Source organism: Chiloscyllium plagiosum, unplaced genomic scaffold (assembly GCF_037043375.1).
Source record: "Chiloscyllium plagiosum isolate Xiang-an unplaced genomic scaffold, Cpla_swu_hap1 HiC_scaffold_31, whole genome shotgun sequence".
In the NCBI taxonomy this organism is placed as follows: Eukaryota; Metazoa; Chordata; class Chondrichthyes; order Orectolobiformes; family Hemiscylliidae; genus Chiloscyllium; species Chiloscyllium plagiosum.
Window position 1 is genome coordinate 21,540,261 of NW_028270169.1, and position 12,207 is coordinate 21,552,467.

Genomic DNA, 12,207 nt, shown 5'->3' on the forward strand with positions numbered 1-12,207 from the left:
GCTGAATGTATCTCACGCTGTCAGTGGTTTTATTTCAGTTAATTACCTAAATTATGAAATTACAGATTGATCAGACACGAGATATTTTGCATTTAACGTTATTTAGCCACATTTACCAGTTTTATTCATAATAAACAAAATAGATCGAGCACTCATACCCACCCAAGCTCCCCATTTAGTTATCTTTAGTAGCAGCAACCTGTTCACTTTGAGTTCTCCAGTGCAGCCATTGATGGTGCTGCCTCTATCAGGACAAACCAATCTTGAAGAGGAGACTTCAAACAGGCACCAAGCCCTTCTCCTGCATACATTAAGAGACCAATGTCTGCTGCAGGTGGGATTAAAGAATGCTTGATGTTTATTCATACCCAAAATGGTGTTCAGCACTCTTCTGGTCAGAAATGTGTGCCTGCTCCCTGGCCACTGTATTGAGTCTTTTGAACAGCCACTCTGTGATTGAAGACCTCATCCCTGCTACAATCTCCTATGCACCTTGCATACACTGCAGCTGCTCCTTCTACCAAATGGAAAGCTGATCAGGTAACAGAAATAAGATGCCTTGCAGTTAATTCTAGAACAATGTTAGGAAAATCCATTTTTTTGGGTTTCCAGGCATCTTTCCCTTCTGTTGCTTTATCTCTTCACAAAAAATTGATCCATTCTGACTAACTTAGCAACAGCAGACCAGAATTTCATAACTAAGGTTATTCAACTGTTTCTCAATCAGGTGAATTCTAATTGAAAGTTACCTTTGGAAAGAGAGAAGCCATTTCAGTGACTGCGGAGTGAATCTTTTCAGAACATGGAACAAAACTGGCAATAAAATTGATAGATTAAGAATCATTCTATAATCAAAATAGTTAGACAGTAACATGTCAAAATAATTTTATAACTATTATATTAATTATATTATAATTCTATTTCTACAAACGCATAGGTACAGAAATCTCAGTAGCATCAGAGGATCAAAATAATACACTGGTCAGGAGAACAAAAAGGGAAATAATTAAAAGAACTAAAACTAAACTGAATTGAACGGTTTAGTGATGGTTTTTTAAACTAGGCAAAGAGGCAGTGAGGCAGAGGGCACAGGATAGATAGTACCTGCAGCCTGAAGCATACTGCTTAAACAAGCATTAACTAATAACCAAAGGAAGAGAGCAGGTGTCACTAAGAAAATGTGTGGCAGGAAAGCAAGGAAGAACAGTAACTAAAAAGGTAGAATTGGACAAGTTTAAGCTTTCCAGGGATGATAACCAATTGAACTAAGGACTAGGCTTAGCCTTTGACGATAACCAGTAGGTGAAGAGAAATCTTTTCAGGTGACGCTTTGACAGAGTTGAAGCCTATTGAAGACTAAGGTAGGAAGGCCAACCAGAGGACTTAAAAAAAAAAAGACATCAGGACAATGAAGGAACAAGACTATGGGTAGAGGCTGGCAATATTAAAGATGCAGAAGAAAACGGTCAATGGGTGGACCTAGAGACAAGGAGGTTTAAAGTGAGTAATGCATTTCAGTTCCAGATTTCCTAATCCAATCTTAAGTAAATCAAAGAGGTTACTGAAATAAAGGTCAGAGACATGAAGTCAAAACCAAATGCATCAGTTTTGGCAATACTAAAATGGAGGAAAGTTTGGCCTAACAGATTTGGATAGATGACTGAAGAATGTAGAAGCAGTCTCTGAATCAGTGGAAGACAGAGTTGTAGAGCTGGTGATTTTGAGGACACAAGAAGCTAGTTCCTTGATTCCTGATGAACTTGCATAAGGATTTCAAATAAGGATGAGATCAACAATGTATACGTGATCCATCAGGAGGTTACTTTGAAAGTTGCAAAACCATTAGAGGGAAAGAGAAACTTGCCTTGTGAAAGTTATGAGCACAACCAGCTAAGACCAGTGTCAAAGACAGTTGGAGAGAGATTCTTAGAGTGTGCAGTAACATCAAAGCAGCAGAAAGTTTTTGAAGGGTTTAAGAGAGACAAAGAGCTACAGATACTTATACATTTGAAAATATGGTCAATGATACAAGTGGTGCAGAAGCCAGAAGGGAAGTCTTGATTTAGGAGTGTATGGATAATAGCTGGACACTGCTAAGTTAATTTGCTTCTGTTTGGTTATCTAGCAGGGAGAGTTGATTCAAGATTCTCAAACATGGTTTTAAAATATTTTTTATATGCCATGTTAAAATAGAAGTAAAATCATGCACCCTCAAAACTGCAGGATTATTTCATTTGTCTGGTAGCTAGTATAGTCAAATAACAGCTTTTTTCAATATAGTCTTTAATAATTTGTAAGGTTACTCATAGTGTGCATCTTGCACCATTGAAAGTAGTTTTAAAGGATTTCCAGACCAACCTTTCATGTTTACACTCCTGGGCAGCTCGAAGAAGCTCCTGGATGTTTTTCGTGACCTGCTCTGTTTTAAGGATTACATCCTCTGTACTGGGAAGGCTTGGATCTAATTCTCCCTCATGTTCATCATATTCTAGGTGGAAGTCATCATCCCTTCCCATCTTCCCATCAGCGATTCTAAGAAGATAAATGGAGGCTGAACATGAACACAGTATAGCAGAACAGCAACCAGAATTGTGTCTAGAGTGACTTTTCAGCGCACTACTTCGTGCATATAGAAATCAGATGCCTGAGTGTGTATTACAAAGGCTGTAACTAGATTGAGGGTTCAGATCATTTCATAAATGGCAATGAGTTGCCTGAACCCCAAAAAGCCTCGGCTATAGCATTCAATAGATGGTGGTTGCAAGCTGTTGGGTGAGCGAGTACATACTTGAACAAGTGTCAATGATCAGAGACTTCTGGATACCTCAGTTTAAATTTCAGAAGGCTGCAATAGGTGTGAAGAAATTCATCTTCAAATTTATACTTGCCTTCATCAGTCACGAACTGGTAGAAGCTAGAATTTCCAGAAAATAATCAATTACTTTTCATCTTGTAATTGAACACAAAAGCAGCATAGTCACTGTGTAAAGTAACTTTCAACACTTCAGGCGTGCAAAAACAGTGTATGATTACTTAGTTGGTAATTATGTCTGTACAATAAATATAACAAAACATTCCAATAATATAAAGACTGTTGAAAGTCCTCAGACGATGCTGAAGCCCAGTCTGAGTAGCAACAGTACAATTTATAAAATTCCTAAACTAAGACTGCACCTGTATCATTTATGCAGAAAGAACATTTGAACAATCTGTAGATATTATAGAAGTTAGGACAACTCTAAGTAAATAAATGCATGAAGTGCACAGTCTACTCCTGCTCTGCTTGTATGTTCACAGTTCAAATTTAGTTCAAACATATGCTGCTTATAGCATCTAACAGCTGAGAGAATGTGATGATCCTTGGTATCATTGGGCTTTGATGAAGCAACAGAGAGAATAATCTAAATTTTAAAAATTCGTTAGTGACAGAATGTTTTCATGTGACTCTTGGTTGAATGTGTGTTCTTGTGGATACATAGGCTTTCTGCAGCCTACCTGGCATAATCACAAATGAAAGCAAGCTCTTGCGAAGAGTTATTATTTATTTGCTGATAGAACATGGATGTCACTGGCAAGACTAACTTTTATCATTCATCTCGATTTCTCTTCAAGAAGGTGGCAGCAAGCTGCTGCCTTAAACCATTGCACCATGCACTGTTAAGGAAGGGAGCTTACTCCTCAGGCAATAATGGAATGAATCACAACCTTCAATAAAAAGAACATTGGTGACAGAAATACTAAGACACCAAGTTATTCTACAGGTCACTTCAGTATATTTTAAAAATATAAAAATTAAATTTTCAAACTTAAGCTTGGGGGGGTTTTGATAACACAACATAAACTAGATTTCCTATTGCTTTTCTCCACAATGATATCAGAAGACAGGCATGTAAAACTGCTCCCCCTTCTATGTCTTATTTGATGCTGTTCTCCAGAATTAAAATATTGAAAATAGGTGTTTATTTTAAGAGCTACACGGTTAAAAGCATAACAGAGACATACAGAAACAATTGTGAAAACAGAAGCAATATTCATTTGTCTTATCCACTTGAAGATCATCATGGCATGATCCCAATCCTACAGAGACAGAATTGTGCAGGAAGAACAGGAAAATCAATTTAGAGTGGATTTCGGAAATAGTTGTGAAACGTACACATCACAGAAATGCTGCTATGCTGAGTATTATTAAATCAAAACCATTTATAAGGCTCCAATCAGGATTTACTCACCCTAGTGGCAGCTCACTTGTCTGGGTATTGTCATAGTCACTGTCTGTTCCACTACCACGTTTGTCCAGTTTGGATACCTATAATTGGAAATGAAATGTGAGTATGCAACATGATGTGCTGATGCCACAGGTCTTATTATTAGAGCAAATACTCCTGAGTACTCATTATAAGAACATGACAGGCAGATAAATTGGAGAGATTAGCCTAATTCCCATTGATAAACATGAAAATATTTGAGAATAACTGCCAAATCAAACTTGTTATTCAGTGATTGAAGTATATCTTCATAATTCTGCATGCTCATTATGAAGTAGTTGAGGAATAATTGGGAGATGGTGGTGTGATGCAAATTGCATTGAAATTTGTAATTCAGAAGAACAGATTAATGTTCTGTGGGCCATGGGTTCAGTTCTCACCACAATAGCTGGTGTGGAATTTCAATTCAAACAAATCTGGAATTAATAGATAGTCAAAAGCAATGGTGAAACTATCAAAGGTTGTCACAAACATCACTATTGTTCTTCAGGGAAGAAACTGCCTAGGGTGGCCAAAATGTGACACTGGACCTACAGGAAAACGACTCTGAACTTCCCTCTGAAATGGCCTAGAGAGCCGCATAATTCAAGGGCAATTGGAGAAGGACAACAAATGCAAGCCTTGTCAGTGACATACACATCCCATGAAAGAACAAAGAAAAAGAACAAATTTATTCTGCTCAAAATGTGCAGTTAAATAGAGTCATAGAGATGTACAGCATGGAAACAGATTATTCGGTCCAACCCGTCCATGCCGACCAGATATCCCATACCAATCTAGTCCCACCTGACAGCGCCCGGCCCATATCCCTCCAAACACTTCCCATTCATAGTAGAGGGCCCAGCACCGATCCTTGTGGCACTCCACTGGTCACAGGCCTCCAGTCTGAAAAACAACCCTCCACCACCATCCTCTGTCTTCTACCTTTGAGCTAGTTCTGTATCCAAATGGCTACTTCTCCCTGGATTCCATGAGATATAACCTTGCTAATCAATCTCCCATGGGGAACCTTGTCGAACGCCTTACTGAAGTCCATATAGATCACATCTACTGCTCTGCCCTCATCAATCTTCTTTATTATTTCTTCAAAAAACTCAATCAAGTTTGTGACACATGATTTCCCACACACAAATCCATGTTGACTATCCCGAATCAGTCCATGCCTTTCATAATACCTGTACATCCTGTCCCTCAGGATTCCCTCCAACAACTTGCCCACCACCGAGGTCAGGCTCACTGGTCTATAGTTCCCTGGCTTGTCTTTACCTCCCTTCTTAAACAGTGGCACCACGTTTGCCAACCTCCACTCTTCCGGCACCTCACCTGTGACTATTGATACAAATATCTCAGCAAGAGGCCCAGCAATCCTTTCCCTGGCTTCCCACAGAGTTCTCGAGTACACCTGATCAGGTCCTGGGGATTTATCCACCTTTAACCGTTTCAAGACATCCAGCACTTCCTCCTCTGTAATCTGGACATTTTGCAAGATGTCACCATCTATTCCCCTGCAGTCTATATCTTCCATATCCTTTTCCACAGTAAATACTGATGCAAAATATTCATTTAGTATCTCTCCCATTTTCTGTGGCTCCACACAAAGGCCGCCTTGCTGATCTTTGAGGGGCCCTATTCTCTCCCTAGTTACCCTTTTGTCCTTAATGTATTTGTAAAAACCCTTTGGATTCTCCCTAATTGTATTTGCCAAAGCTATGTTCCCGTCTTGCCCTCCTGAATTCCCTCTTAAGTACACTCCTACTTTTTTTATACTCGTAAGGATTCACTCGATCTATCCTGTCTGTACCTGACATATGCTTCCTTCTTTTTCTTAACTAAACCCTCAATTTCTTTAGTCATCCAGCATTCCCTATACCTACCAGCCTTCCCTTTCACCCTAACAGGAATATACTGTCACTGAACGCTCATTATCTCATTTCTGAAGGCTTCTCATTTTCCAGCTGTCCCTTTACCTGTGAACATCTGCCTCCAGTCAGCTTTTGAAAGTTCTTGCCTAATACCATCAAAATTGGCCTTTCTCCAATTTAGAACTTCAACTTTTAGATCTGGTCTATCCTTTTCCATCACTATTTTAAAACGAATAAAATTATGGTCGCTGGCCCCAAAGCGCTCCCTCACTGACACCTCAGTCACCTGCCCTGCCTTATTTCCCAAGAGTAGGTCAAGTTTTGCACCTTCTCTAGTAAATGTTTTTAAACTTTTCAGGAATGACAGGATAGTTAGATTCAATAAGGGCAGACTTTATTCCTTCACTATAAACAGAGCCAGTTCTTTACAAGCAGAATTTGCATTGGGTAAAGATACCCCAACCCCTACCTGCTTCCAGAAGGTTCTGTCATACTACTGATACCGATTTAGAATTGGCACCTCCATTAGACGCAAAAACATTCTGATGCTGTTTTGTGTCTTAATTTTGTATATAAAAATTGCAGATCGCGATTAGGTGTAAAAGGAATATCAGAGTAAGGAGCCTTCTGATCTTTCAATGGCTAAACATTAATGCTTAATCATGCTACTTCCTTTCTTGCTCCTACTTTAGCCAATTACTGTCAACTGTATAGCTTCAAACACAGCTTTTGTACTCCCAATACAGTCATCACTTCCTCGAAAATCACACCCATGCTTGTCTGAACTCACTTATTACTGTTCCATCTTCAACCTCCATTTCATTGTATTTAATCTAGTTCCAGATTAATAAAGTAGTCATAAAAACTGTAATATCTCTACAGTGTGTACTTACTTAGAAACATTTCTAATTTAAGTAGCAGGAACAAACAAAAAATGTTACAAAATAATTATTCACCAAACTGACTCCACAGCCCTGACCCTTTTATCAGGTGCTGTTCAAAGACTGAGTATACATTAAAATTATTTGATCATTATACACTTAAATGAACTCCATAATTTCATTTGGGATAACGAATGGAATAAATTCTACTTTTTAACAGTAAATTGTTGAATGTTTGATAGTAAATTGTTTGAACAATGTTTTCAAATGCCCAACTGGAGAATCCCATAATTAATTACAAAGTTAATTTCATCATTTCATGAAATTATAACCAGGAACTGTAAAGAATGAAAAAGGTAAAAACACAAGTTTCACTGAAATAGATATGAGATTCACATTTAACAGCAAGATTTATAAAATCTTATGGAAACTATTATAAAGAAACAAAAATAATAATATGGACATTCTCAGTGAGGCTGTGTGGGTTTCCTGCAGGTACCCCGGTTCATCCCACAGTCCAAAGATGTGCAGGCCAGATGAATTGGCCGTGCTAAATTGCCCTTAATGTTAGGTGCTTTAGTCCGGGGTAAATATAGGATAGGGGAATGGGTCTGGGTGGTTTATTCTTCGGAGGGTCGGTGTGGACCTGTTGGGCTGAAGGGCCTGTTTCCATACTGTGGGGAATCTAATCTAATGAGCGGGCACTCATCCCAGCGGAACTGTTCAGAACACAAGCTGTTAGGTAGAACGTAGAACATTACAGTGCAGTACAGGCCCTTCGGCACTCGATGTTGCGCCGACCCGTGGAACCAATCTGAAGCTCATCTAACCTACACTATCCCATTCTCGTCTCTATGCCTATGCAATAACCAATTAAATGTCCTTAAAGTTGGCGAATCTATTCTGTTGCAGGCAGTGCATTGCACACCCCTTCTATCTCAGAGTAAAGAAACTACCTCTGACGTCTGACCTATATCTATCACTCCTCAATTTAAAGTTATGTCCCCTTGTGCTAGCCATCGCTATCTGAAGAAAAAGGCTCTCACTGTCCAAGCTATCTAATCCTCTGATTATCTTGTATATCTCAATTAAGTTGCTTTTCAACCTTCTTCTCACTAACAAAAACAGCCTCAAGTCTCTCAGCCTTTCCTCGTAAGACCTTGCCTCCATACCAGGCAACGTCCAAGTAAATCTCCTCTGAACCCTTTCCAAAGCGTCTGCTTCTTTCCTATAATGCGGTGACCAGAACTGTACGTAATACTCCAAATGTGGCTGCACCAGAGTTTTGTACAGCGGCATGATGATCTCGTGGTTTTGAAACTCGATCCTTCTACCAATAAAAACGAATACACCGTATGCCTTCTTAACAACCCTATCAACCTGGGTGGTAACTTGCAAAGATCTATGTACCTGGACACTGAGATCTCTCTGCTCATTTGTGCTACCAAGAATCTTACCATGAGTCCAGTACTCTTTATTCCTGTTACTCCTTCCAAAGTGAATCACCTGACACTTTTCCACATTAAACTCTATTTGCCACCTTGCAGCCAAATTCTGCAGCTTATCTATGTCGCTCTGCAACCTACAACATTCTTAGTCACGATCCATAACTCTATTGACCTTCGTGTCATCCGCAAATTTACTAATCCAGCCTTCTATGCCCTCATCCAGGTAATTTATGTAAATGACAACCAACAGTGGATCCAAAACAGATCCTTGTGGTACACCACTAGTAACTGAACTCCAGGATGAACATTTCCCATCAACCACCACCCTCTGTCTCCTTTCAGCTAGCCAATTTCTGATCCAAACTGCTAAATCATCCTCAATCCCATGCCTCCGTATTTTGTGCAATAGCCTAACATGGGACACCTTATCAAACACTTTAATGAAATCCATATACACCACATCGACTATTTTACCCTCATCCACCTGTTTGGTCACCATCTCAAAGAACTCAATAAGGTTTGAGAGGTATGACCTACTCTTCACAAAATTGTGTTGACTATCCATAATCAACTTATTCCTCTGTAGATGATTATAAGTCCTCTCTTATGACCCTTTCCAACACTTTATCCACAACCGACGTAAGGTTCACAGGTCTATGAATTCCAGGGTGGTCTCTTCTCCCCTTCTTGAACAAGGGGACATTTGCTATCCTCCAGTCTCTGGCACTATTCTGCAGACAATGACAATAGAAAGATCAAAACCAAAGGCTCGGCAATCTCATCCCTTGCTTCCCAAAGAATCCTAGGATAAATCCCATCCGGCCCTAGGGACTTATCTATTTTTACACTTTCCAGAATTGCTAACACCTGCTCCTTATGCACCTCAATCCTATCTAATCTAGTAGCCTGCACATCAGTCCACATTGACCTATCTCCTCGACCACATTGTCTTGTTTTAGTGTGAATACCGACAAAAAATATTCATTTAGCGCTTCTCCATCTCCTCTGACTCCCCGCTACAATGCTTAATTAGCCCTAATCTTACTCTAGTCATTTTTTAAAAATTCCTGATAGAGTTATAGAAAGCCTTTTGGTTTTCCTTGATCCTATCCGCCTATAACTTCTCAAGTCCCCTCTTAGCTCTCTCTTTAGTTCTTTCCTGGCTAACTTATAACTAGCGCCCTAACTGAGCCATCACAACTCATCCTAATACAAGCCGCCTTTTTCCTCTTGACAAGAGATTCAACTTCCTTAGTAAACCCTGGCTCCCGCACTGGACAACTTCCTCCCTGCCTGACAGGCACATACTTATCAAGGACCCGCAGTAGCTGGTCCTTGAATAAGCTCATTTCAATTGTGCCCATCCCCTGCAGTTTCCTTCCCCATCCTATGCATCATAAATCTTGCGTAATCGCATTGTAATTGCCTTTCCCCTAGCTATAACTCTTACCCTGAGGTAAATCCCTTTCCATCACTAGAGTGGCTTGGGTGGGGAGAGTGGGGAAGCTTCAGGAGAGGGGATCGGCACATTCTCTCACTCATACCAATCATATACTTGCTTCATTTCAAATAGGAAAAGATTAGTTTCAATGATTTCTTAAAAAAAATTATGAATTCAAGTGGTATTTGCAAAGTACAAATTTCCCAGCTGTATTACTAGGAGTTCACAGAATGCTTCAATGAATAGTGTGGATCTAACCAACTACTGAATGCAGTTGGAAATTGCTGTGGAAATGTGGACTAGGTATGACTGCAGAACATCCAATTCTCAATGGCAGTTCTTGAATGGCTGTTTTAATTTCAAACTATACTGACGTAGTAAGAATGCCATAACAATACCTATTATCGAGTTTTGAGAAGATTTGTAGCTCAGGTTGAGGTTCTGGCTGTAGGTTTGCTTGCTGAGCTGGAAGGTTCATTTTCAGACATTTCATCACCATACCAGGTAACATTTTCAGTGATCCTCCAGATGAAGCACTGGTGGCATGGCCCACTTTATATTTGTGTGTTTAGGTGATGTCATTTCTTGTTCTTTTTCTCAGGGGTGGTAAATAGGATCCAAGTCAATGTGTTTGTTGAGTGTGTTCTGGTTGGAATGGGAAGCTTCTACGAATTCTCGTGCGTCTCTCTGTTTGGCTTGTCCTAGGATGGATGTGATGTCCCAGTCGAAGTGATGTCCTTCCTCATCTGTTGCAAGGATACTAGTGAGAGTGGGTCATGTCTTTTTGTGGCTGGTTGATGTTCATGTATACAGGTGGTTAGTTTTGTGCCTATTTGTCCAATGCAGTGTTTGTTTCAGTTCTTGCAAGGTATTTTGTAAATTACATTAGTTTTGCTTTTTGTCTGTATTGGGTCTTTCAAGTTCATTAATTGCTGTTTTATCGTGTTGATGGGTTTGTGGGCTACCATGATACCAAGAGGTCTGAGTAGTCTGGCAGTCATTTCTGAGACAAGCCAAACAGAGATGCGTACGAGAATTCCTAGAAGCATGGCATTCCAATTGGAACTCTATCAACAAATGCATTGACTTGGACCCCATTTACCACCCCCTGAGAAAAAGAACAGGAAATGACATCAACCACCCAAGGAAACCTAATCACAAACAAAGTGGGCCATGCCATCAGTGCTTCACCCGGAGGCTCACTGATGTTACCTAGTATGGTGACGAAACGTCTGAAAAGAAAACTTCCAGCTCAGCAAACAAACCTACATCCAATATCTATTATATTCACAGGTTAGCAAAACTAGCTCTGAAATCTCAGATTTCTTCAACCTTTTGAATGCTATAAATCGTAAGTTTTACAATTAAACTTTACTGGCATACACTAAAGAAACGTTTAGATATTTTCAACTTCTTGACATATCCTTACACCCAAAGTGTCAGCAGTTTTAGGATTAACAGAAAACTAATAAAAGTGCATGCATTTGTCAGAAGAGAATAAGTTTTAACAAAGTTGGAAATACCTACACTATGGCAGATGGTTCCAATACATCACAGTTTTCTATTTCAAAAGCAGTTTTCTCATACTGCATAAGAAGCTGGCTGCAGATTTGATTTCCCTTCTTCTCAATACTAAGTTTCCATACAGCAAGATTTGAAATAAAATATTGTTTTTGTGTTTAAGTTATGGAACATACCCAATAAGCATTGAAATCTAAGTTTAAAAATCAAGTCTTCTCTTTAAGTCTGTGGTTTCATAATGAAAAGTCAGACAGGTCTCAAACTCATTTCTGCAGTCACAGGGGTGGGGGGGGGTGCAGGATCGAATTGAAACTTACAGAATACTGAAAGGCCTAGGTAGAGTGGAGGTTGGGAAGATGTTTCTATTCGCAGGACAGGCTTGAACCCAAGGGCACATTCTTAGTATAAAGGGAAGATCCTTAAGACCAGGGTCGAGGAGAAACTTCTTCAGCCAGAGTGTGGTGGATATTTGGAATTAATTGCCACAGAAGGCTGGAGCCTAGGTCATCGAGTATATTTAAGTCAGAGATAGATAGATTCTTGATTAAGAGGATCAAAGGTTATGGGGAAAAGGCAGGAAAATGGGATTGAGAAGCATATCAGCCACAATTGAATGGTGGTGCAGACTCGATGGGCCAAAAGGTGTAATTTCTGCTCCTATGCCTTATTTTCTGTTTCTCTTTCAGATTTACAGAATCCAAAATATCTTGACCTCCAAACCCATAGTCTAAAGGATGAAAGACAAAGGAGTTGAAAGACACTTGTAACTTCAAACCTTAACTAAATCTT

At 39.6% G+C, this 12,207-nt stretch overlaps 1 protein-coding gene across 15 annotated transcripts in view; it reads right to left on the reverse strand.

The window, feature by feature from the left end:
* The window catches only part of git1 (G protein-coupled receptor kinase interacting ArfGAP 1), a 216,394-nt gene that overhangs the window by 4,997 nt on the left and 199,190 nt on the right, over positions 1-12,207 (reverse strand). For 11 of the 15 annotated variants that reach the window (XM_087977322.1, XM_087977325.1, XM_087977321.1 and 8 more), the window contains 3 exons: positions 4,230-4,306; positions 2,359-2,532; positions 750-813 (listed from right to left, as the gene is read on the reverse strand). In XM_087977322.1, the coding sequence (XP_087833448.1) occupies positions 750-813; positions 2,359-2,532; positions 4,230-4,306 (315 nt within the window). Of the gene's footprint in view, positions 1-749; positions 814-2,358; positions 2,533-2,824; positions 2,915-4,229; positions 4,307-12,207 lie in introns of those variants that run through there. The other 4 variants (XM_087977327.1, XM_087977328.1, XM_087977326.1 and 1 more) reach the window with 2 other exon arrangements.